Source organism: Taudactylus pleione, unplaced genomic scaffold (assembly GCF_031769625.1).
Source record: "Taudactylus pleione unplaced genomic scaffold, aTauple2 ptg000386l, whole genome shotgun sequence".
NCBI classification, from domain to species: Eukaryota; Metazoa; Chordata; class Amphibia; order Anura; family Myobatrachidae; genus Taudactylus; species Taudactylus pleione.
In genome coordinates this window covers 13807432-13835280 of record NW_028284787.1, presented here as the reverse complement: position 1 = coordinate 13835280, position 27849 = coordinate 13807432, and the positions used below count along the sequence as shown (strand labels likewise).

At 41.8% G+C, this 27849-nt stretch overlaps 1 protein-coding gene across 7 annotated transcripts in view; it reads left to right on the top strand.

Annotated features, from left to right (window-relative positions):
- The window catches only part of CTNND2 (catenin delta 2), a 708944-nt gene extending 692496 nt beyond the window's left edge, over positions 1–16448 (top strand). For all 7 annotated transcript variants that reach the window (XM_088445725.1, XM_088445723.1, XM_088445721.1 and 4 more), the window contains one exon: positions 15202–16448. In XM_088445725.1, the coding sequence (XP_088301851.1) occupies positions 15202–15462 (261 nt within the window). In that variant the 3' untranslated portion in view covers positions 15463–16448. The remainder of the gene's footprint in view (positions 1–15201) is intronic.
- Positions 16449–27849: the final 11401 nt, after the last annotated feature.

The following is a 27849-nucleotide window of genomic DNA, read 5'->3' as shown; positions in this document are numbered from 1 at the left end:
GCGAGCGCTAATTGCGTCCGGCTCTGAATCAGGCCCATATTGTTTTACGTTAAGTTGCAGACACCAGGTGGCAATTGCAAATCTGTACTCAATGTTTACAAGGATGATGAACTTTCCCAGTTGACATGGTCTGCCCTCTAATGCATACATATCTCTATGTGAAATAGAATCTTGAAAAAGATGATAGTGAAAAATATATATAAATATCGGGTTGGGTACATAATCCCGGCGCTGATAGTGGCGGCATCAGAATCCCGGCTGCTGAATCCTGACGGTGGAAATCCTGACGCATGCAGGTAAGTATTTTAAGCCTAACCAACCCCTCCTGCAGCCTAACACTAACTGCACCCCCTCTCCTCCCTGCAGCCTAACCCTAACCCTGCCCCTAGTGCCTAACCTTAAACCTAAGGCGCCGGCGCCGGAATTCTGTCTGTCTGATGCTGACTACATCCGTAAATATACATATAAATATCCTGTACAAATTATTTTCAGAAAAACAAATACATTATCTTCTCTATTAATGGCAACATTAATAAATAGATAGATTTGGACGTAATTTGCATCTACAGTAGTTGTGGCTATACTGAGTACAAAAGAGGGGCAAAAAGACAGTACATAATTCATGCCATAAAGTATTCATTGCCATAAAGTAAATGGCCAGAAAGTTTAGATAATAATTTTTGTTAAAGTCCACACTAATAAACATGTCAGCAGCCTTCCCCCACTATAATCCTGCTTTAGATTGCAGTTACTGTAGTCATACTATCAGGGCCGTAACAGGGCTTAACAGTGCCCTGTGCCGCCCCCTTTGCACATGATATCATGACGTTGTGCATAGTGCAGCAGTGCCTGGATCGTCTTCAAGATGCTCCAGGCAGCTGTATTCACGGCAGGGTCCCTGCCGGTAGCGCCCAAAGGACGCTACGGGTGCCACTGCCATGGTGATACTGGCTACAGGATACCATTTCAGACACCCTGCTAGCTAGAAGCAAGGGTCATGGTGCAGTGGCGGTGCTGCCCACAGAGCCCTGTGATCTGTGTGGCGGCCCCAGTCGCACACCCCTCATTACAGGCCTATATACTATATTTGCACAACGTGATTTAGACACGTTCCGGGAATCAGTTGCTGTCATCTTCATCAGCTCACAATATGCACCAGGGTTTTGAGTAATTGCAAGTCATCCACCCCCTAACAGGTACACTTGCGACTTATGGTTTGCCATCTTGGGGGGCATTTCGTATTAATATTATTTTATTATTAGACTTTATTTTATAAGGCACCACAAGTGGTCCACAGTGCCGTACAGAGGACAAAACAATATGACAGTACAGGTTAAAACAGTACAGTACAATACAGTAGACAAGTAACATATATCACTACAAATCTCAACACAGCCACTGATACAAGGGGTGCAATGGAAATTTTCAGCATCAGCTGAAACCTATAGCCATTAGAGTGGCTGCAGATAACGGGTCTAGGTTGTCTGAAGAAACAAAAACAACAGAGGACTGGAGTCCAAGGGCAGAAAGCCCAAGGAGGAGATATAGACCCTCATACTAAGGATTCTGCCTTTGAACCTCTATATACCCCTGCCTATACCTTCTAAAATCCTTCCTATAAACCTCTAAGGATGACACTAATTTGCGTACGCAGTCATCCAGTAAATAAAGACTCCAGACTTAGAACATGTGGTTCCAAAGCACAAAGTATTAATTAAGTAAAGTACAGCAGTTACACGCTATGATCCTCATATAATCTTAGTGCAAAGAGATTATACAGACCCAAGTACAATTATACATACGCAGCGCTCTCTGGTCCAGATGTTAGGCATCAGCAAGAAACCCCTCGTCGATCAGCATTCAGCACAAATAATAGTAACCCAGGCTCAGAGCATATTTATACCCCCCAGAAATAAACAACACAATAGTGAAGTTTGTTGCTAATACCATTGGTCCTAAAGGAGAGGGCATATGTTACAAGGCATTTAACAGGTTGATTCAAATAGATACAACCCAGCCTCTAACAACTGGGGGTCTCTGGTTTCCTGCCTCATGCAATCATCCTAACAGTTGTTCATATAATGTACATTTTGTTGCTTGAAGTCTCTGCGGTCCATAAGTTGAGAATGCATGATGCGATCTCCACACCGATGGTACCGGAATACTGTTGAAAGAGTACGCATCAGTACAATACCAATCACTGCTTACTTATCATGTATAAAACCTTAGTTACCAAATAATCTTTATTTCACAGCATTTATGCTAAGTGAACAAACTTAAATCTTATACTTTAAAGCTTATTAAACCTTTTATATGAATATGTAATGTGTAAGTATGCAGGGTGTGATGTAAAGACGCTAGTTAACTTGGGGCAGATGCGTGCGCATCAAGCTAATAAACAGCATTTTCATACAGGATCTTATGCATTCGCTAATATGCGATTAGTAACAGCGCAATTGTGCGTATTAATGTGTGTAAGAGAAATGGTGCACTTAAATCTCACTTAAACTAAGTGAACACCTAGCAGTGTGGAATGCTGAGCATTATAGTTCCACACGCCCCCCTCTCTCAGCAGCCCCCACCCTTCCCAGGCTCAAATGTACAGTCCTTTGTTCTCCCAGGTTCTTGTGTAAATGCAAATTAGCACAGCTACAAGACCCAAACCTCAGATAACACTCTTGGCTTTGAAGGTATTTTATTGTAGGAAGCCTGCTAATGTAAGGTGCTACAAACGACCCTCTTGCTGTATTCGAGCAGGGCCACCTGGAGTGAGAGCAGACGTTATGTTCATGAAGCTTGTCTTCACAGACTAGTTGTCACGTGGCCATTTGCTCTGTTTAGCTAATGCAATCCAATTTTGACATACTGTACAGCCATTTCTGAAATATATCCTTTAGGGGAATTATAATAATATACACACTTTATCCAGAGCACCAAACTACGTAAAGTCATGAAATGGGCTTTTGATGAATCGCCATAATTTATGGCGATGGTCACAGATGTAATCGCATGATGCTAATAGTAATATCGCCACATGTACTAAAGTGTGAGTTTATGTAAAATGGCGCTTAGGCGGCCATTTGAAAAATGGCGTCTTGCGATCTCATTTCCAAGATGGCGTTTTGCGGCCAGTCGCAAGATGGTGTCGCTGCGATTCAATTTTAAACTGATCTTGTCTAAGCCAATAATCCAGCTTCGACAATTCAGACCCGGTCGCAAGCGCTGAGCGCTCGCAACTGGGTCGATGTTAAGGCCCTGCGCACGCGCAGCGGCCGCACTGCGCGTGCGCAAACCCCGTAGCGAGAGAGAAACTCTCTCGCTCCGGAGCTCACTATAAAAGGGGCGGATGTCGATGTTGATCGACAGCTCGCTCCATTTTGTAGGCGGGGCGGGGGGGTGGCTACACAAACGGAGGCATTCCTAACGGAACGCCTGCCAGTTTGTGGGCGGCCGCACTCTCATCAGCAGTGATGTCAGTGGGGAGCTTCCTGCTTGATCAGAGCAGGTAGCTCCCTGGGGCTTGCGGTTGCCGAGACCCAACCTTAGGGTCTCGTCGCAAGCCCCATTGGTCGCGATGGTCTTGACCATCGCGACCATCAACCTGGTTGGTCGCTAAAGCTGTGGGTGGTAACCCACAGCTTAGCTAGCGACTAGGAGGCTGCACTAAAACACAGAAGCGGCCGCCCTCATTCAGAACGCGCACTCGCTTCCTGGGAGCACCTCTGAATGAGGGCCTTAGAGTGTAGCTGGTGTGCAAGAGACGTAGGTAATGAGATCAGAAGAAAGATTAGAATCCAAAAGGAAGGGGGAGATAAACAGAACACATAAGGAGTGTGCCCGTGTAAGGAGAGCTAAGGGCAGGAAGCAGGAGTGAGAGAATTTGACACTGCAAGAAGGTGAGGTAGATTACGTGGTGACATGTTAAAGTGGTGGACGGATATTCTTTTATCAACAGGTGGGTTTTCAGCACCCACATTAGCATGCCTTTACTGTACTGTGGCATGTTAATGCCCCTCAGTCCCAGCCCTCTTGGCACAGGTAAATGGAAATTGCACCAGAGTCACTATGACACTTAAAAAAAATTATAAATATTAAGTAGCCCCTGGATGTATATAGGGGGGAGATTTTTGAGATATCTAAACGGGCTCCTGTTTTTGACCTCAAAAGCAGCCCCCAGAGTTTACCAAGATCCTGAATGCTTTATATTCTGGATCTTGACCCCGGTAGCTAACATCACTTTCAGATGGCTTTAGCCTTTGTAATCTATAGAATATACTTTGTATCCCTGGAAAAGCCACAATTTGCTTAGCTTGCAGAGCTGGATTTATATACAGGCATAACTGATTTAATGAGCCATTCGCAGGCAGCTTTGCAATTCCGTCATTGTAAATATGCAAATGTAGCAGGAAGTGTATGACACCCCCTGCTGCATTTAGGATTCCAGCACTACGACCAAGGTCGCAGGCTGGGATTACCTTCGTGACCGTCGGTGGTCGATGGTCACGATGGAGGACAGCTCCGGGCTGCCGGCCAGCTGAGTAAGCCTGAGCTTACTCTGGCTGGCCGGCTTGCAAGGCCAGTAAAGTCTCCTGGAAAATGGTGCAGACATGCCCCCATTTCCGGAAACGCCGGCCGCCCCTGCCCCTACACCGCCCCTTAAATGCCTCTACCTGTCAATCAGGGCCTGCGTGCGATTACAAAGAACCAATTTTGCACACTCTCAGAATGATAATCGGGAATCTGCGTTCAGCATTGCACGCTGAATCGGCCCCACAGTTCATACACAGTATAGTACATGTCCATACATTGTGAAGAAAAACTAATAAAAAGTTGCATTCATAGTAAATTACAATAATAACCACACATGGGCCACAAGCTGTTCAATTCAGCGCGCTGTTAAGTCAGAGAATACCAGTTCTCACGACTTAACCTGGGTATTTAATCGCGAGTACTCGCATTCTCCGACTAAAGGGCCCGCCACAAGACTGTTAGCATCACGCTAAGCTGGCAAACAGCTGCGCAACTGGCACTTTTGTTGGATTTCTCCTCGCAGCCTAAGGAGGGTACTAGAAGAAATTCTTTAGTCGGACCAAACATCACACTGAATAGAATAGCTCCGGGATGTGGTTTGTGTAATGTTGATATGGTGTTTTAGAGCATGTATGAAAAATTGTTATGTTAAATGGAGAGTTATGGTAAAACTTACCCTTGTTAACTATCTTTCTTTGTAGTCCATTGGGTCCACAGGGAGAGTGGTACTTGGAGGCAGAGCCGTAACTAGACTTTTTGGTGCCTTGTGCCAGAAAGAGCATTGGCGCCCCCCCATTTTTTAAATAGGGCATAAGATAATGCACCTGAAAAAGGGCCATGGCCTCATGGGGAAGGGTCAGGGAAGAGATAGGGGAGGCCAGGAGATGCTGGGGATAAAAGAAGAGGAAGCTAAAAGTGAGAATGATAATAAACAGGAAAATTGACATGCCCAAACAGTGCCACCTTCCGTGCCCTGTGCCATGGGACTGGTCGCACTACCCTAGTTACGGCCCTGCCTGGAGGACCGGACACCAACAGTAAAGCTTTTTTTTGTCCCAGGATGCTCAGATCCTTCCTTCTATACCCCGCCCACAGCCTGAGGGCAACTCAGTTTTGTTAACAAGCCCAAGGCAGGAGCAGGATAGGAGAGAATCACACAAATAAGGAAACAAGTGACCAAGACAATAAACCCATAGAACCCATGTGCGTAAGGGCGGGTGCCATGTGGACTCTATGGACTTCAAAGAAAGAGAGTTAACAAGGGTAAGTTTTTGTTAAGAGTCGTGGTCACGATTTGTCTCTCTTGAGCAGTTTACCTTCTCATGACAGTGTTGTTCCAGTTCCCTCGGTTGCTAGGTGATCTGCACGCCTCAGGAGGTAACGTGTTGTCCACACAGCGGTGTGATTGGTTTCTACTCCTATTTGTGCACACTGGCCTTTTGCCGCCACGCCGACTATAGAGTTTCTGTAGGTCCTCTCGGCTCATCTGTACCGTCAGCATTCTGTATCACCTTGTGGAAGTGATTACTGGCACTCCAGCGAAATTACCTTCCCCTCGTCTCTTAGCCTCTCCAATGGCTCCCTAGCTGCATCACCAGCTTCTCTGCTGCCACCGACTCACCACCCTTTCCTACGGCTCCTTAGCCACACCAGCAGTTTCCATGCTGTCATCATCTCCCTAACCACTCTAGCCACACCATCGGCCTCCGTGCTGCCACCGGCTCTCAAAGCCATGTCACAGTATACAGACTTATGTACTGGCTCTCTAAGCCGCAGTACACAAACTAGTACACAAACTTGTGTACCGGATCTCAAAGCCGCAGTCCATGAATCATTACAGTAACTAGTACACATCAATTGTGAACTTCCTTCTGCTACTGGCTCCAAGCCGCATCATCGGCTCTCAAAGCCACATCAAGTGTGTTATTTCTTCTGCTACCTGCTACAAGCTGCACCATTGGCTCTCAAAGCCGCATCAATTGTGAACTTTCTTCTGCTACCAGCTCCAAGCCGCACCATCGGCTCACAAAGCCACATCAAGTGTGTTCTTTCTTCTGCTACTGGCTCCAAGCCGCACCATGGGCTTCAAAGCCACTGCACGTGCATACCAACTTCTTTTATCGGCTCCTGCTACTCCAAGCTCTGCTACCAGTTCTTACTGCACCATCGGTTCCCAAACTGCAACTTCAGTTCACTAAGTCGTACCATCGACATTCAAGCCTTACCTGAACCTGTATCTGTTCCTGTCATTCTTTTCACCACTGAATCCCTTTGTACCTTTGTGTGAATCACTACTACACTGAGTTTTAAGACCACACAGCCGCCTAAGTACCGGTGAACGTGTCTTAGTTCTAAGGGAACAACAGGAGGTTGTTAGTGGTGAAAGACCTCACTAGCCTGGGTTCTAGGGGGTTCACATGGAGCAGGCTTTTGGACAGTTTAACATTACTCTCCTTTTCTTCTTCAGGGTCCATAAGGCTCCACAGGGTGCCAAAGCAGTTGTTCAAGGGTGGGGATGCTCCTGACCTGAGAGGAGAACCCATCACCCAAAGGAAACATCCTGAGAGGCATATGTATCAAAGGCATAGAACATAAGAAAGATGTGGACAGAAGACCACATGGCCACCTTGCATAGTTGTTTGGCAGACACACCACGGCGGGCTGCCCACGAGGAACCCACAGAGCGAGTAGAATGCTTTCAGTAGAGCTGAGACTGTAGCCGGCACAGGAAGGCCAGTCTGCATGTAAGTCTGTGATATAGTCATGCGAAGCCATCTGGCCAGAGTCTGTTTGTTAGCTGGCCATCCCTTTTTATGGAATCCATATAAGAGGGAATCTGATTTCCTGATGTAAGTAGTACGGTCCACCTAGATCTTCAGAGCACAGACCACATCCAAAGAGGCCTTACCTTCTGAGAGGCCTGGTGATTGAAAGGTCAGAACCACAATTTCCTCATTGAGGTGGAAATGAGAGACTTGGGAAGAACAGCCCTGTCTGGATGAAAGGTTAGAAATGGGGAGCGACAGGAAAGTGCCCATAAATCTGATACCCTACGGGCAATTGCTATAGCCAAAAGAAACAGAGTCTTCGCAGTGAGCCATTGGACATCGACTGAATCCAGGGGTTCGAATGGAGGTTCCTGAAGTGCATGGATAACCACTGACAAATCCCACGGAGCCACAGGAGGGATGAAGGGAGGTTGTATATGTAGAACACCTTGCAGGAAGGTGTGAACATCCAATAGAGGAGCAGATGGAGCCCGAGATCCAATCCAGCTTGAATAAAAGCAAATATTCTAGAAATCCTAAAAACCTGAGGGTCATAGTTTATAGCAGCACACCACTGGAAATATATATGGACGACAGAGCTAGAAAACCCTTTAGACCTTAGGAGGGATGTCTCAAGAGCTAAGCCATTAAAGACAGACAGACCAGGTCCGGATGTAGACTGGAACCCTGAGACAACAGGTCTGGTAGTAGAGTAGAAGTTGGAGAGGAACGTCTATGGAGAGACTTTAAAGATCAGAGTACCAATGGCATCTGGGCTGAGCCAGAGCTACCAACAGGACCATGCCCCCTTCCTGCTTGAACTTCCGAAGAACTTGAGGCAGAAGGGAGACCGGAGGAAAGAGCTATGACAAATGGAAGGTCCACTTCACAGAAAATGCATCCACGAAGGCTGCATTGGGGTCCCTTGTCCTGGCCGTACATTGGAAGCTTGTGGTTATGTGGTGAGGCCATGAGGTCTGTGTCCTGTAGACCCCATTTGGCCACCAGGAGCTGAAAAACTTCTGGATTGAGAGACCACTCCCCCTGAATGCAAGTCGTGTCGGCTGAGGAAGTCTGCCTCCAAATTGAGAAATCCTGGGATGAACACTGCGGAGGTGGCTGGGAGATGGCGTTCGGCCCATGTGGCCCATGGGACACTTCTGCCATTGCTAACCAACTTTGAGTGCCTCCTTGGTGATTGAGGTAGAATTGTTGGACTGTACTTGTACAGGCTTGCCCTAAAGAATATCCTGAGCCAGAGTGAGGACTTTGTAAATGGCTCGAAGTTCCAGTACGTTGATTGGTAAGACTGCCTTGGCTGGAGTGCAGCGCCCCAGGAAGGACAGCTATGCATCCCATTGTGAAGACTGCCCAGTCTGGGATCCAAAAGGGGTGATCCTTGTTTAGATTGAACATCTGTATCCACCAGGATAGAGACAGGCGAACCTCCGGAGAGAGGCCCATCATCATGGATCTGATGAGATGAGGCAACCTGTTCCATCAGGTTTTGTATGGGCATGGAGTGAAATTGAACAACTCCACCATGTCAAAGATGGACACCATTGATCCCAAGGTCTGCATTGCAGATTGAATTTACACTGGGGAGTAATCTGCACACTCGGTTCTGTAATACAGAGATTTTGTCTGCGGTCAGGAAGATTCTCTGAGCCTGAGAGACCAGGAGGGCTCCCAGATGTACCATTCTTCGAGAAGGGGTCAGGGAACACTTTTTCCAGTTTATCAGCCAACCATGCATTTATAGAAAGACATTGGTTACTTGAAGATGGCGGTAAATAACTTTTGGGGAGCTTGCTAAGAGCAAGAGATCGTCCAAGTATGGGAGCAGTTTGATCCCTTGACGACAAAGATAGGCCGCCATAACTGCCATGATCTTGGTAAAGACCCGAGGAGCTGTAGAAAGCCCAAAAGGCAGTGCTTGAAATTGGTAATGTTGTCGTAGTACAGCAAATTGGAGATAATGCTGATGAGAAGGCGCTGTACTGTAGGTACATGTAGGTAAGCGTCCTGATTGTCCAGAGACACCATAAAGTCCTCAGGCTTCATGGCCAGGACAATAGAGCGTAGAGGTTGGAGATAGACTGATGAGACCCATTGGGCTTTTGAACCAAGAAAAGGGTAGAATAATTGTCCTTCCCTCTGTGATGAGGGGACCAGAATTATTACCCCCGAGAGTAGTAAGGACTGAATGGCCTTCTAGAGGAGCAGGGCTTTGCTTAGGTCTGATGGAGGTCCTGTGTAAAAAAACTGCTGGCACGGCCGCCTCAGGAATGAGAGGGCGTATCCATGGGAGACCACTTCTCTTTCCCAGACATCTGAGGTGGTCTGACGCCAGAACTGGGTGAACTGAAAAAGTCGGCCTTCCACCATGGGAGCCCCCATGGAGAGGCCCGCCCCATCAGGCTGAGGACTTGTCCTCAGATTTGGTGGGTGGACGTCTAGTAGCCCAGGCCTGTTTGGTCCTAGGCCTTTGTGGATGCCAACTGCCGTGGAAACGACTGATCTTTAGCTTTTCCTCGGGGACGAAAGGACCGAAGTAGATGCAGAGGGCAGGAACACTGTCTTGAAAGCTGCCAAGGTAGTCCAATTCTGGGCCAAACAGGATCTACCCAGAATAAGGCATTTACTCCAAAGCCTTTTTTAGAGTCCGAATCTGCTTTCCATGAGGGAAGCCAAATAATACAGTGGGCTACCACAGAAGTAGCAGATGCCTTGGAAGCTAGGAGGCAAATATCCAAAGCGGCCTCCCCTAAATAGGAGGCTGCATCTCTAATGTGAGATATGTATGACAGATGTTCCCTGGAAGCATCAGAGATAAATGTATCTTCTAGGGCCTCTGTCCAACTCTCAATGGCTTTTGCCACCCAGGCTGTAGCTCTGGCAGGATGAGTAATAGCTCCTGTAAGAGAGTATATAGATTTCAGGCAAGCTTCTAGCCGTAGTCTTCTTTAAGTGCTCCCCTTCCCCTATCCACATCCCACACTGTGCTCCTCTTCTCACATTCACATGCCTCAATGTGCTCTCCTTCCCCCTTTGTACTCCCTGCCCTGCCCCCCTAATCTCACAGCTAAAAGTAACCACACCACTGGCTGCATCCCTCTTCACCTTGAGGTGCACTTAACTTCCAAAGAACGTGGCCGGCCGGAAAAGGAAAGTTGCCTCCAGGCTGCTGCTTGCTCCTACTGGGTGGTACTTGAGAGGCTGCTGCTGAGCACCAGGCTGAGCACTGGGCAACCCCGCCCTTACCTCAGTATTCAGCCTCTCTAGGTACCAGCAGCCTCCTTATTAAAGACAGTCACAGACGCTGGTGCAGGACGGTTTCTGAGGGTCACCTATGCCCAAGGCCAGCCCTGCATGTCTATGCAAAGTGCAGCTGCAGGCAACTGGTGGCCCCCTAGGGCTTAAATTGTTCTGACCCCTGGCCCAGCCCGTCCCTGACGAGTTATAATACAACATTGGGCAATATAAGTTATGTATTTAGCTACCTGGTGTAACATAAATTATATAACAAAGGTTCCAACATTTGTAGTTAACGCTCTCATGACACTAAAGTCATAGTATTTACTACCGCATATCTGTTCATGCACTATATTTTAACTGTACTACCCTGGTAACCATCTTCCAATGGTACCAGGAGGGGCCAAGTGCTAGTCAGCATTAGCCCAGGGGGTCAAGTCTGATGCTAAGTAGGCTGGGTTTGTTGAAGATATAGGAATGGTTTTCTGTTTCACTACTGTATTTATTCATTTTGCATCTTGACAGGAAAGACAGCTCACACAGCATGGAGTTTGAACTATCTTTTTGTTAAGGTCAGAAACAGTTATAATCAGGACATAAATCAGCTTAGCCTCATTATTTTGGCAGTCTGCAGCTCTGCTCTGTTCAGGGTAGCTGTTCCACAGCTCCTGCGGGACATGGGCATGCCAGTGTCTCGAATACAGTCAGCTCTGTATTGTACTGTGAAGGAGGAAGCTGTGAGCAGCAACCCAAGCACTGGCTGTGCAATTACATGCTGTTACTGTGAGAGGGAAAGGAGCACTGGATCTTTCTGGCTCTATCAATGATGTGATTATGGAAATGACTGTTTTATGCACAATTGTGTCTCTGACTGTGGGAGGCAGTCTGGCATGCCACCAGTTGGCAGGTTGGACTTGATAAATTGTGCTCTATTTATATAAACATGGAACGCTCAGACTCGTATTATGGATTATTATCCTGATGAACACTATGTGCATCTACTTTAGTTCAAAAAAGGAGAGAAGGGAAGAATCCCTATATGAGTGCACTATTACTTATAATAAAAATAAAATATAACCTTTATTTCAATTCTTAAAATACACCCTTGGGTGAACAAACACAGCAAAATACAAAACATACAATATTACATATAACAGGACATATTAAAATATGTGTGCTCAGTCCTATATATTTGTCACATATACACTTGATAGTGTCCCTTTGTGTACCTATTAAATTTATAATGCTCCTAAATTCAATGACAGTTTGAGATGTTCTCAAATAATTGGCTGCTTAATAGAGAGCATCAGCAATTAGTTTAACCCACGTGTGTACATCTCAATTGAGAAGATCCAGTAATAATCATGTGTGCTTACAGATCTAATATATCAACCAAATGAATCCCCTTACTAGGGTGTTATATTATGATGTAACACATTATAGACGATTTCTGTTTGTAATTGTGTTTCCACAACACCATGTTGATTCCAGAACAGCAACACTGTATCAATCTCAGAAGTCTGGTTTAATAGTGGATAACAAACAGATCATTACAGAGTATCCAGCCTGCCAGTAATTCCTCTAAATTACAAGTGCCTGTTCCTATTCGTCACTAATTAAACTAATTAATAGCTTGGTTCATACACACGGGGTAATAGTATAATATAAAGCGGCACTGCTGACTCTGGCTGTATATCTCTCTCATTCAGCCGAGTTATCACATAAGGCAGCGCTGCTTACAGTGGCCACATATCTTTCTCAGCTGGCTCACTTAATATACACAGCAGTGCTTTGAGTCTGGCCACGTGTCTCCTCTCAGCTAGCCTGGTATATCGCCTGCTCTGAGAGTAAAAGCTGCACTATTTGCACTGGCTCTGCAGCGCCATGCATAAGCTACAGCTAGAATTACTATCAATTCAGTGGAGCTTCAATTTCTATCATAACTTTCAAATTATAGGTACAACAGGTATTATTAACATTTAGGACTGGCACAGAGAACGCCTAGACACGTGTTTCACTTGTGCTTTCTCAGGTCACTTGCTGTGACCTTTTTCAAGTTGAGTGACTGAAACGCGTAGTTGTCCCTGTAGCTCTTGGTGCTTTACTATCTTTGCATTGCTATCCTTAACACCCACCTGGAAAGGCACACGGCGGTCAGTGGCACAGCACCACTACACCTGATGAAGCGACGGTGGCCAGCGCTCCGGCTCTAAGACTGGATTGAATACGGCGCTGCAACTACAGCTTCTCCTGCTTGCATGCTAATATCAGCGGATGGTGAGTCAGGCTGGACCTGATCTTATGTTTCTCTGACCTGCTCTAGGGGGACGCCCCTGCTTGCCGTCAGTGTTTGGGACATTTCATTTATCTGGATATGCTTGTACACTGTAGCTATTACCTGGAAGTTATATATTGACTTTTCTATTCTCCATATACACTAGGAGAATTACCTGGACATCCACAATATAAATAAATGCTAAAGTGGTCTTTGTGGGAATAACCCTCTAGATATAAGGAACATATTACTTGTTCAAGCTGCCAATACCCTATATACAGGTTTATATTATATTGTTATGTACAGAATGCTGATAATTTTTATTTTTCAAGCTGTTATGTTTTATGGTATGTAATGGATACATTCCCACTTGATATATAGAAGTAGTGGTTACATTTGTTTTTATTTTGGAAAGTGCATATAAGAGTCCAAAGTGGTACATATTGTACTTATGCTGTTTTTATTGAGACAATATATGGTATGAATAAATATAATTGATTGAACTTGCACTCCAGCGCAGAATGTCTTTCTTTTTGTCTAAATTTGTGAGGGTGGCAACACCTCATACCATTCTGCTGCAGGTGTGTATAGACTATTTATCAGCAGTTGGTCAATTAGGCGCTGAGATTACTAGAATACTCCGAACATATCAACCATCTTTAAGGATTTTTAAATGTGAACAAAATATTGTTTGCCTTACCTTTTTGCATTAGACATATCATATAAATAAATGTCCATCAAGAAATATAACAAAATTGTTGTATTTAAATGCAGTATGTATATCGTAAGCTGAATGTGTTTGTGTATATTCTTCCTCTCACACTGACTGAATCTTGTTACTGTTTCCTATTTATCAACTCTTCTATTTCCCAAATGGTGCCAGACACTGAGCATTGGCAGAATATGAACTTGGAAAGCCAGAACTGAGCTCAGTAGGAGTCTGGAACTGCCTATATACAACTCTTTACTTGGAATGTAGTCTGCAGCTGTTACCTAGTTTTCCCCAAATTAGTACGCTGTATTTAAATATTGAATGAGTACTATATACTGTAGCATGCTTTGTGCATTCTCTATATCCATATTACTGAAACTGGTTTCACTTATTTGTTTTGGTATTTGGAAATATCATGTACATTGTAATAATAATAGAAATGCCATGTACATTGTAATAATAATAGAAATATCATTTACATTGTAATAATAATAGAAATGGCATGTATATTGTAATAAATTTAATAATAGTAATGCCATGTATATTGTAATAAATTTAATAATAGTAATGCCATGTATATTGTAATAATAATAGTAATGCCATGTATATTGCAATAATAATAGAAATACAGATGTGTCCTCCGTCATTGTTGCTGCAGTTGTGTTAAACAGCTCTTCTAGTTGCACCATGTGTGAGTTTATTCATGCTGAGCACCTTTTTGTATGTCTTTTCCTCCACAATTGTGTCTTATTCACATAAGCAGACTTTACTGATTAAAATGATATGCTGCATGTGTATGTGCGACTGCAGCTGTATCTGCATATGAAATGCTACGTTACAGTGTCAGTGGCTGTTCCGTTGTGATGATTGTACAGACGCGGCCGCACACATAACATACACATGCCATATATCATTTTAATCAGCAAAGTCTGCTTGTGCAAATCAAAATATATACCCAAGGCGCTGGAATAGAACTATCAGTGTACCAGAAAGGTGTATTTAAATCAACCTTGATAATAAATAACAATTATTAAATCAAACTGCTGTGTTAAATGGCAGCCAACCAACAAGTTGATTGAGTGAATGCAGCTCTTTTTTCTTTTTCTTTGAAGTCTGTTTGTGCATCTTTTTTGCATCACATTGTGAATAAGACACATTTGCTGCGAAAAAGATGTCCTGTGCTGGTCAAGTCACTGTGGCTCTCATGTACCATGTGTAACGTGACTCAGTACACGGAGGATAGACTAGGAAGGACATACAGTGCATCTGGAAAGTATTCACAGCGCTTCACTTTTTCCACATTTTGTTATGTTACAGCTTTATTCCAAAATGGAATAAATTCATTTTTGTACTCAAAATTCTACACACAATACCCCATAATGACAACATGTAAAAAGGTTTTTTGAGATTTTTGCAAATTTAATTAAAAAAAAACAAAACCTAAGAAATCACATGTACATAAGTATTCACAGCCTTTGCTCAATACTTTGTTGATGCACCTTTGGCAGCAATTACAGCCTCAAGTCTTTTTGAATATGTGGAAAAAGTGAAGCGCTGTGAATACTTTCCAGATGCACTGTATCTGTACAATGCACATTGCGATAATACTGGAAATACCATGCACATTGTAATAAATATTTGTTCCATTTTTTTCTAAATAGATTTCTACACAGCCAGTTCCACAAGAATCCAGCAGAAAAGACTATGAAACCTATCAACCTTTTCAGAATTCAACAAGAAATTTTGATGACTCCTTCTTTGAGGATCAAGTTCACCACCGTCCTCCAGCCACCGAGTACAATATGCATCTGGGATTAAAGTCAACTGGAAACTATGTTGACTTTTATTCTGCAGCTCGCCCCTATAGTGAACTGAACTATGAAACAAGCCACTATCCGGCCTCTCCAGACTCCTGGGTTTGAGACGCAGATTCAGAATCTGTGCATGTGCATGCATAACATAAGACATTTTTCCTTGCAGATTTAATTTGTTAAGCCTGTTCCTTAGAAAGGCCCTAATTATCATTGTGGAAAATTGAATATGGTGTTGTAGAAGGCTGATGTAATGGAAACTAATACTTCATAGAAGGTTGTAATTGCCATGAGAGATAAGTTAACATTAATAGCAGGAGGTTAGCTTCAAATCTGTGAAGCTGGGTATGTAAAAAAGCATGGCAGCAATGTTATATAACAAAGTACGCTGCATTAATCTTTCACTGGTGCTTTAGTAACTGACCTCTAGTTATGCGTTGCATAGATGGTGAATAATGAATATGCTTAGAGGGTGGTGGGAAGAAGTGACATTGGATGTGCGTTGAGGTGGTACAATAAGCACAAGAGTGAAGTTTACATAATCTATGGGGAACAGTCCTTCACATTTTGTTTACTATCCTCATTGTGAATCTAGGCTTCAAGTTGCATTTGAGGTTTCCTCTGTACAGCAAGATGTTTCTTGCTTTTTGTTAATGCTTTGTTGTAAAGTATTTGATGTACATTACGGATAAAGAAGAGTGCATTGTGTATATTACACCAATGCCACAGTGTTTCTTCATCAGTGGTTCTAGATATTGCTTCAGTTCTTCAAAATTTTGAAAAGATGCAAGGATTTCAATATACTTTGTTTTCCTTTGCCCCAGTAAGTTACGACAAGGTAAAACAGCAAACAAGACTAAAATACTATTTCGCAGTATTGTATGGTCTGATATGTGAATTTGTTTGTGGCAACTAAACAAAGCATTCAGTAATTTCTGACAGATAACATCATCATTCTACACTCTTTGTCAACAAAGTGCTTTTTCACTGCCTAAAATTTTACATGTAGATATTTGAAATAGATTTTTTTTCATTTTTACCAGTTTTCTTTATGATGATACAGTGTTAAAAGAAAATAAATTACAATTGATCTGTCATCCATACTTGCCAAACATGTCTATTTCCAAAACAAAAAGCTACAATGTATCAAAGATATGTCTGCATGTGTATGAATGTTTCTTAATTTTTGTGTGATTGCATTTAATCTTTGACATTTACTACTATTTATTTACTTTTATAGCATAACATAGACATGTGACTCATGTTTATAATAATGCTACCAACTCTGCATTATAATATGCTAAATGGTATGTCACCTTTCTGTGTACCATGCATGAATCAAACTGGAGGAATCATTTACTTCTTAACATTGATTTGTGTGATCTTTGTTGTATTCTACTACCATGTGCCTTAGAGCTGTGAGTATGTGAAACATACATTATTATTGTATTATAACTTGTATTATTTTTATTTATGAAATACTGTAAATTTTGGGAAAATTTTCATATAAAGGCAGGCTGCACAGAGATTTATTCTAAAACCTAACCAATGCTATGTATGTACACATTGGTGTTAAAATTATGCGGTTATAACACAATTAAGAGCATGTAAATGGCTGTTAAAATAAAATGTATTGTACCAAATTAGAACGTCCATATTTTAATGGCGTATAACTTATGTTACGCAGCTGTGCGTTATTTCAACGCTCCTTATTCCATTTCAGTGGCTTTGAGGCTAGTCAATGCATTTGTAAACTTAATTTATCGCAACACGAGTGCAATGTGATGCAGTAAGAAGCATTTATAGATGTGTTTCCAGTTGTGATTGGCTGGTAGATAACAACATTTTGTCTTGTTAAAGTTGCAAGTTTAATAAATGCAGATTGAATGCACTTGTAAACTTAATTTCAGTTTTAACATTAAACTATTTCAGTGTTAAAATATGCACTGCAAACACCAATGTGTACATAGCCTTACAGTGTCACACAATCCTGTAAAGCTGATTAGTAGAAGAATAAGCCAGACATGTACAAATACAAGTGAAGGGGAGAAACTAAAGATGCACAATATGTAAGGAAAAGACCAATACAGTTGTGGATCAAAACAGACAGATTAGAGATACTGTATACATACACAAATTTAATTTCTAAATGTAAACTTTTAGTTATGAGAGCTTAGTATCTAGATGAATTAAGGAATAGGAAACTCATATATAGTAGATGCCCATTGTTTGAAACCATGGTGGATGGTTTCAACTAAAGTGAAAATATGGTCTACTGCTTTCACTTGTCAAAGGAAACTATGAAGGGAAGTAAGGTGGGGCATATTAATGACATGCCACATTGTTTTAATATAGTATTATTATGGACCATTATTTATACAGTGCCAATATATTGCACAGCACTTTACAAAGAATGTTTAATAATTCAAATCAGCCCCTGCTACTGATGATTAAATTCTCTACCACAAGCACGCTATGGTCAGTACTGCCCAAAACCTATTAACCTACTAGTATAGTTTTGGACTGTCGAGGAAATGAGCATGTAGTGGAAACCCACACGAAAACTGGTAGAACATACTATTTCCATATAGTTAATGTCCTGGTTGAACCTAAACCCATAGATCCAGTGCTGTGAGGCAGCATAGTCTCTGTGCCACTGTTATCCTTTCCAAAATTCTAAAAGGCCCAGTTCCTCCTAAAACAGTTATTAGGCAATTCACAGTTTTGTCGGAGTTACCATTTAAACGGTGAATTTTGAGAAGGTTGATCAGTCTGTCGAGAGTCTCCTCTGACTTATCTCTCATATGACTGCTTATCAAGCTAAACACATTAACACCAACAAGTTTGTGATGTATTTTTTACATTAATTCCAATTTAATATATTTTATATGTCTTTCAGATTAAATCATTATTTAGACTTTTAATGCATGAATACAATGTAACTACATTTATTGGAAGATTAGAGGAAAACATTTTTTACATTTGTTTGTAAAAATGTGGTCCCTAAAGTTTTTATGCTTGTAAAATATTGAGTATGTATTTACTAATTTATCTTTATGGGACAAATTAAAAATAATATTGCTAGTTAAATTCTAGATTACATTGGAACCAAAGTAGGTTGGTGGTGTTTAAAAATAAATCATTATGTAATTGTAATCAGCAAAACTATGCACATGCTGATGTCACATTTTCAGTAATTTGCTTGTGTATAATTAGATTTTATATTTTTACTTTAAATGTGATGTAAAAACCTTCTATAGTATGTTTCACCCTACAGTAAATTATATTGTTATTTTTTCCCCCTAAATCAGTCATGTTACTGGTATTTTCTATTGTAAGTTATATAATTTCAGAAAGCATAATGTAAATTCACCAATGACTTCATCTACACGTCTACTGTTCTTCACCTAATATATTATTGCATATGTAACATTGTTCAAGGGGAATTGTCTTCTACCTTATGCTGTCTAAGATTAAATATAATTAAGTGAGCAATGGAATTTTAGGGAACCTATATAGATTTTGTTTATTAGATTTTAGAGAGAGCAGAGCAGTTGAGCATAAAGAGTCTTCAAAATGGTACAATATGTGTCAGCATCTCCCTGATCTAGTGTATCCAAATAAAAAAGTTAATGAATCTTTTTAAAATCTTGCCACCAGGAAGAGGAGTTATCCTGCTAGCATGTTGTAGCCAAAAATATGTTTTGTTCGAAAATGTGTCAGATACCGAAATCTTCACCTGTACCCATAGGAGGCGCTGTGGGAACATAATATTAGGCATATTATGGTTAACTTATGTCCATTTTCTGAAATGTGATATTTGCACTAAATGTGCTTCACTGAGCTAGAACAACACCTAAAACAAATGTGTGTGTGAGGGGCAGGGCGGGACGTACAGATTTAGAGGCAATTCAAATAGACGCGAAAAGCCGTTTTCGGCGAAAATGTTTCGCCAGTGACGTCATTTCACCAGGCGAAAACTTATACCCGTATTCAATTTCAAGTACTTTTTGCCTATGCGGAAAGTCAATGCATTTTCAAAGGCGAAAAAGATTTGCCTATGAAACCAGGCGGAAAAAAGTGCAGAATTGCGGTTTTGGGATCAAAAGTGGAGAAACTACCCTGCACCCTTGGGACAGGTCCCCAAAGGTTACCTGCATCAAAAAAATTCCCCAAATATTTGAAGAACACCCCAAAACATGACATAGAAAAAGAGGATGAAAAAAAACTAAATTGGTATACAAACTTAAAAACTAGCAAAATAAGCTTTTGGAGGGTCTGCAAGTATGGGGGAGGTGTTCTTTTGATTGCACTTGGTTGCTGAAGGTGCGTTTTTCATGTTTTTTAAAACTTAGTTTTGCAATTTTTAACCATGCTTGCAGCCATTTTCATGTACCCCAAATTTGCTGGGACTAGTTATTGCTATTGAGAGCATTTAAGTACCCCAAATAGCTTCAGTGGGGCTATTCGGGGGCATATACATTGATCCCCAATGTTAGTGCATCTTTTGGGGGGTGTCAGGCTGATTTCCCCATATCTGACAGCACTTTTCGCCTGTTTGAGTTTCGCCAGGTCCTGTTTTCGCGTCCTTTGGAACTGAATAGGGCGAATAGCGGGGCCACACATGAAGAGTTTTCGCCTCCAAAACACGCGAAGATGGCAAAAAGTACGGCAGGCGAAACCTTTCCAACTTTTCGCGTCTAATTGAATATGCCCCTAAGAGAGAAAGGAAATAAACAATGTATTTTAACAGGGTTGATGTGTATTATGTGAATAATTTAATTATTATCACATTGGAATAGGTGGGTATTCAAAATACCCACTCATGCTTACAAAAGCCCACAGCACCACCATACCTTCATACATTTCCTATGTCATCTCAAAATTCTCTCCCTCCTGCCATCTAGATCTACCTCTGACCTGCACATCCCCTTGTCTCTGGTAACCACCTCTCACTCCCTTCTGGTATTCCCTACCACGCTCGATCAGATTACTACACCCACCAAATCTGTACCTGCTCTCTTTCCCACCTATAATACTCACACTAATACACTCACCCAATCTCATTCTGAACCATACTCCCTCCTCTTGTTTAAAGAGGGTCCTCATTTTATCTGCCTTGTCTGTCCCTGTTATATGTATGTCTTGTTCTCAACTGTGCCACCTTAGCAATCAGCAATAATAATAATTATTGCTTTTTTTTTTAAGAGCAAAATGTAAAACACCATGTACCAGGTGTTATAGGAAAATTTACCTGGGCAGGAAGCCTACAGGTGTGCAGAGTAGTATAGGAGGTAAGCCTAGCATAGTGGATGAGTTGAATTTGGACATTACTAACTTTTTATGCCTGTTTATTTGAATGAATCCCACAGTCCTAATGTATTGTTGAATAGTAATGGCATAGAGGATATATATAAAATAGTTTAGGGTGACAAGTGATTCTCTCCATGTTAGCCCTAAGGATTGAATGGCTGGCAAAAAAACCTTGCTTACATGCTTGTGAAATATCAACAGGGGGAAATGAATTGCATTATACTGTAGCAAAGGAATACTTGTGGGACCTTAACCTCCCTTTGTGAACAGTAGATTACTTTGCTTAGTTGTTAACTTTTGTGCACCTAAATGTAAGATTACAGCAATCGGGCCCTATTAGTGGAAATCGCAAGATACAACAGTAATAACTTCTAGAAGGTGTCAATGTCCCCTAACCATGACTCTTTATCTAGTGGCCAACATTATAGGGATTTTTTTACATTTATTGTTTTATTATACAGTATTTTCCATATATATCCTCATTGTATTTCTCAATGTTCCATTTGTCCAATGAAACATTCAGCCAACATCTGGACATTTGCAAACATGATCAGACACTGCACCACAGGAAAAATCCACAGCAATAAAAATATTTTTTTGCTGATTTTAATCTTCAATATGGGTATTTCATTTCAGATCACCAAGCATCATACTGATCATCATGATAAAAGAAGTATTATGCTGTTTATCAAAATTTGACTTTCAATGAATGCCACTTTTTAGGGGCTGACAAAACAATTTGACAACATTGCGTCAAGAGAAGTTTAATAAATCAGTACATAAACATAAGGCAGAAAGTCATTAATAGACCATTAGTATTCATTAAAAGATATGGAATTGCTAATATTAAATAATGCTTATAGTGTAGGACCAAATTAACGAGGGTATTTATCAAAGACTGGAGAGGGAGAAAATTGTGAGACATAAAGCACTAACCAATCCACTTCTAACTTACATTTTACAGCTGTGTTTTATCTCTCATCAAGCTTTAGTACATAGACCCCTAAAAATGTATTTACGATGGGAGAAACAATTATTTTATGATGTGGCTAACATTTATAGTCACATAAGAACTTGTTTCCCCATCATAATGACATTTTTCTTTGGCCCTATTAGCAATCATTTAATAGTGGCAACTAAAAATTATTTAAATATTATTAGTCTATTAATCTAATTACTCATTAATTTGGCCTCCTTTTTTAAATAATATTGCCACACTAAATAATTATCAAGGTTATTTAAATTTTATTGAATACATAATGATTTCCCATATAATAAATGTATTGTGCCCCTTTGTCTTTTGATTGGCCAGATACTGTAGCTGTGGTTTTTCAGTCCTTTTATGGAGGTTTGATTGAGACCACAGACGATTTGGGAAGTGTATATGCCACATATAAGATTCACCTTCTAAACAGCTATACAGTAAATCCAGAGGTTTGAAGGTCAAAACCCGCCAGTTTTGTGTGATGTCCACAATGTCACATTATACAAAATACCAGAATTTAGTGTAGCTGTCAAAAGTATTTAAAACAAATATGCAGTCATCTCTGGACCTAGGGCCTGATTCAGGTTCGGGAATAGAGGAAGAAAGAGCAAGTAACTGCATTTTGGCAAAACCATGCTGTACTGCAGGTGGGGCAGGTGTAACATGTGCAGAGAGAGTTAGATTTGGGGGTGGTGTGTCCAAGCTGACATCTAAATTGCAGTGTAAAAATAAAGCTGTCCAGCCATTGTGGACTACATGCAAAAGCAGTCAGTATTTACCTCGCATGCAAAAAAATGTGTCTATTTGCACCCCGTGCATTGCAACATGGTTTGTCCAGGTTCACAATTACTTTCTCTAGCTCACTCTATTCCCAAATCTGAATCAGACCCCTAGTTCTTAAGTAAAAACCTCACAAGCATCTGTCAGCATTTGTTTACCTTACTATTCTATTATATACTGTATATAGGTGTGTAATAATAAAAAGATATATGTATGAAGTGCATCTTTGTAGCACATTTAAAGTACAGGAGATACTTTAAAAACAACACGTTTTGATTATCAGTCATTTTAATTTTTTAGATGTGATTTGACTGTATCCTTTAGCCATTGTATACTTTTCTGCATTTTTTTTACAAGAGAGCGACAAAAAGGAGAAGCACATTGCATGTAGGTGTAGCCAGAAGTAAGAGACGGGGTAACGTGATAGCACAATTGATAAATGATGATAAGTGCACATAGATGCAATATAATTAGCAGTGAAAAAGTGAATCCACAGCAGAAATCTCGTATTGTATACTTTTTATGCAGTACAGGATGTTATCAGTTATCGCAGAGAGAGCTACTTACTGTCCACTAGTACCAGAGGCGTTTTAAGAGAGGAGGGGGCCCGTGTGCACTCCTCGTGCGGGGCCCCCTCCTCTCTCCCCGGTGGCTGGCAGTCGACTGACGCGGCTGGCCAGCCTCTGGAGCCTTAGTAGACTCCGGGCACTAGAGTGCCATTTTCCGGTGATATGTGCATGCACAGTAGACTCCGGGCACACTCTAGTGCCCAGAGTCTACTGCGCATGTGCAGAGCACCGGAAAATGGCCACAGTGGCCATTTTTCCAGTGTTCTGAGCAGCAGTGACACCCGGCGTGGAACCTCATACAGGTAAGTTTAAAAAAATATGGGTGCAGTGTGTGCGGTGGGGGGCCGCCCTGGACCCGGGGGCCCTTGTACCCCACACACACTGCATCCATTATAGATACGCCACTGACTAGTACTCCTAAGTCATTGCAATCTCAGATTTTCCCAGTTGTTTCTCATTCAGGTGCTGTTGTGAGCAAAGCAAATACACCAAGTAATGCTTGGCATACACTGTCAGCTAAAAGGAGTTTGTCAGACCGACAGACAATTTATCTAACAAGCTTTAACCCATCGGATATCTTGGCTGTACACTGGGCCTGATTTAGAGGTGGTCGCAGTTGCAGCCGTGGTTACAATATGTTGTGGAGTCACAGTGGTAGTTATATACAACATTAGTTTCAGCCTTTCCCTTGTGCACATGGGTGCGCCAGACTGTGTATGCCTTTAACGGCCACTTTCAATGTTCGTGGACAGTGTACCTTCGCTGGTGCTTTTGAACACTCCATCATAGGCGCACCATCGCTTCAACCATTGACACTTGCACCAGCCTACAGCTGGTGCAATGTCTCCTTCTGAATTACAGTTAAACATGGTCTCTGTGTCTGTGGCTCTGCATTTGGGAATACAGCCACATTCACTGACACTCCCATAACACGCCCATGTGACAGCCTTTTTTAGCATTCACTTCAGGATGCCGCCCAGGTGTGCCCATAATTTTGCTTCACGAATTCTAATGCCAGCGCCTTTGTATGCAACAGCGGAATCTCTATACACTCAAATGAACGCTTGCGCCATAGCAGGGGCATTTCAAGAGAGGAGGGGGCCTGTGTACAGTCTCAATCCATGGCCCCCTGCTCTCTCTCCGGCAGCTGGAAGCGCAGCGCTGCGCTGCAGAGGTAGACTCTGACCACTAGTCTGTGCCCAAAGTCTACAGCGCATGCTCAGGTCAGGTGTTTTCCATACTACGCTTGTGCAAAACGCCGGGAAAATGGCCATGGCAGCCATTTTCCAGGCATTTATTTACAGCGCTGACACCTTTGCCGATGTGGGACTCCAGAGTGTTAAGTATAATAATGGTGCAGGGTGTGCGGTGTGGGCCTTCCTGGACCCAGGGGCCAGTGCGCCATAGGGGTTACAGGACTTTTCATGCAGTAGCAAAGAATCACTCAACTGTGCAAACATCGGCATTGCATCCAGCTCTAAACCAAGCCCACTGTGAGATATTTCACAGTGTTTGGCCATGATATCTGCATTCCTTCCCTGTGGAGGAACAGAGGATATATCGGACAGTCGGCCACGGCACTGCATACACTGCCAGATGCGGCCAACCAATTATCTGATCTATTAGACATGCTGGACAATTTCAGCATGTCCGACAGACCGATAATTACCTATCGGTAGTGGCAGTACATTGTTTAATTATTGGCCCAATCAGATGATTATCGGCTAATCGAGCCAATGATTGGACAGTGCATGCCTAGCATAACTTAATATCTGAAACAAACCATGGTTCAATGCAAGAGGTGCAAATACAATGCATATGAGGTAAATATTGGCTACTTTTGCATGTAGCCCACAAATGGTGGACACCTTTTTTTTTAAATTGCAATTTAGATTGGCGTTTGGACAAGCCCCTCTCAAATTTAAAACTCTTTGCAAATATAAAATCTGTCCACCTGCTCAGATTCAGCCCCTTAATGCATAAGTATATTTTTCCATAGCCTAAGTACAAAACATTCTATCTATCTATCTATCTATCTATCTATCTATCTATCTATCTATCTATCACCTGCTCTACGTTTTAAGCTGGGTACACACTATAATGACAGATCGGTCAGACCAATCTGCTGTCCAATTGGCAAGTGTCCAAGCAGCCAATAGGCAAGCTACAGTATACACACTTTCCAATCGGCCAACTGATATGTCTGAGCTGACATCATAACTGGACGAGCATTAAAATTTGCCCGCCCAGTTGAGATGCCAGTGTCGGCGGTCCCTGCAGCAAATGTACGGGCCATCGGTGGGTTACCCATACACAAATGCAGATGCATCGGCTGTGCCGCAGGGCCGACCTGATATGTGTGCGAACGACGTCATTCACAGACGTAAGCACCTGCGATATATTGTTCATCGATCGAATTAACGATATACTGACAATGTATAACCGGCATTACTGTCCAATAATATGTTTTCATTTTTATAAGATTTGCTTTCTTTAGCAATCTTTTTTTTTATATTTTATTTTAATCCTTGCTAATCTGATTTGAATATATTAATATTGCCACTTTTCTATAATTGTAATATTTATTTAGCCATATTGGTTAATATATATTTATAAAACTTTATTGATATAAATTGTATATATAATTTTAACAGTTTTAATCAATATACTCCCAGAGAGCTTTAACATTAAAAAAATGTTTAATTCCTAGAAAATGTTTTATTAAAGAGTCAAATATAATATCATGCTATGTATGGTTTTGAGAAACCTAAATTATATGTTTGAAATTATATCAATTATGTCAGATAAAATACTTCAGTTTAGTCCATATGCAGTTGTATATGTAAAACCATTGACACAACAAACATTTTGTATGACCATATAATGAAATCACATGTTATTTACTCAATTTATCATTTACACGTTTATCCCATTTCATAACCATCCCCATTTTATCCTAATCTCATGGCTGACTTCCCATGAAGTTTGATTGATATTATTAATAAACCTTTTTTTCATTAACGCACTTTGTACCCCGACACCCACTTACACATGTAAGGACTAATGCAGAGTTGAATATACAATATGCATCAGAACCAAGTATAGACAAGTACAGGCTTTGCAGAGTCGTATGCATTAGGTCTAAAGTGGAGCTACCAAGTTGTAACGGGACGATTTTATGCAAGTTAGTGTCTACAGATAGGAGTGGTTTGCTCAACTGCATATGGGAAAATATGTATTGAGTTCCATGCATGAAATGCTGAAGCTATTATGGTTGACTTGCATTCACCTGTGCATCAGAACCTTAATATGGCTGGTCTACTATACACGACTATGCTGCTGGTGTGTGTGTGTGTGTGTGTGCGTGCGTTCATTCGTGTATGTTCGTGCATTCGTGTGTGTCATTTCCTTCCGGCTGATATCTACTTATCCTCTCCTCACACATTCCAGACCAATCTCCAAAACACATGCAGTGAGACTCAGTCAAATAAGCCTACAACTACTGTGATGCAGGTTGATGCCAGCATTAAATTCATGTCTGTAATTTTCTTTCCTAGTTACTTAATTAGACTCTTCAGAGCAGAGTCCTTTTCTGATGTTTCTCCAAGGCCTATTTATCTCCCAGTTATGTATAACGCCCCATATACAGCCTTCTTGAACATTTCCCAAGCACTTGTGGTGATATATAGGTATCCATCTATCCATCCATCAATCCATATTTGTCCACGTAGGGCAACTGGACCAGCTTAGCATTTGTATACATGACCCCAACTATGATCGGATGTTCATGGATAAGTTAACTCAGGAATCAAACATGTGTGGAACCACTTGTATTCAGAATACTTTGTATCCTTCATTTAATCAAGAGTTTACTTTATTTTTGTAGATACATGTACAGTTGAATATGACGGGAAATTAATGTAGCCTTCTTTGTATGTTAACCAAATGCTTTTCTTGACAGTGATACAGTATACTGACATAGCAGGTGTTGGATAATGGGTCTATCTTGATTAACTTTGCCTTATACCCTTTCTACATTTCCTCTTCTCTTGACTCAAAAGAGGAGAAAACATCAAAATACCTGTCTTGAATATTAATTTATACATATAACTTAGTGTATGAGTTTTTGTGATACTTATACAGATTGAGTCTCCCATAACCGTATATTCTAAAAATCGAAATATTCCAAAAACCGGAAAATTTGAGGGCAGCAGTGACGTCATGACGTGACCTGACGTCATGACGTCACTAGTGTCAATGGCCAATGACTAGAAGGTGGATGTGGCTTCAGAGGCATTTTCTCACCAGAAAATATGAGTCTTCTTCTCCTCCACATGCCGGATCTCCACCACGGTACACTCCAGACAGCACGTCACTCACCGGATCCCCCAGTGATACCCGAAGCGCCCGCCGGACCCAATGCACTCGCCGGAAATTCCAGTGACAAGCGCTGGACCCCCTGCAGCCTCCTGTTACACAGCAGCGGCACCCGCCGGAAATCCCTCTGACACTCGCCAGAGCCCCTGCAGCATACGTCCACCCTCCTGTTACACCTGCACCACAGGCTGGACCTACTGCGGCACCCGCCGGACCCCCCCGCGACTCCCGCTAGGCCTCCCGTGACACTCCCAGACTCACACAGCACCCTGGCCTCTGGTATTCTGAAAACTGAAAAAACCCAATATCCGAAATGCTCCTGGTCCAGAGCATTTCGGATATGGGAGACTCAACCTGTACTACAGCTCTTGGTGGAATCAGTTATCTATTATTAAGGTCACATTGTTTCTATTCCCATTGTTGTGCTTTTGCATGCAGGTGAAAGTTCTGGTGAGATGGCAAAGGATATTTATA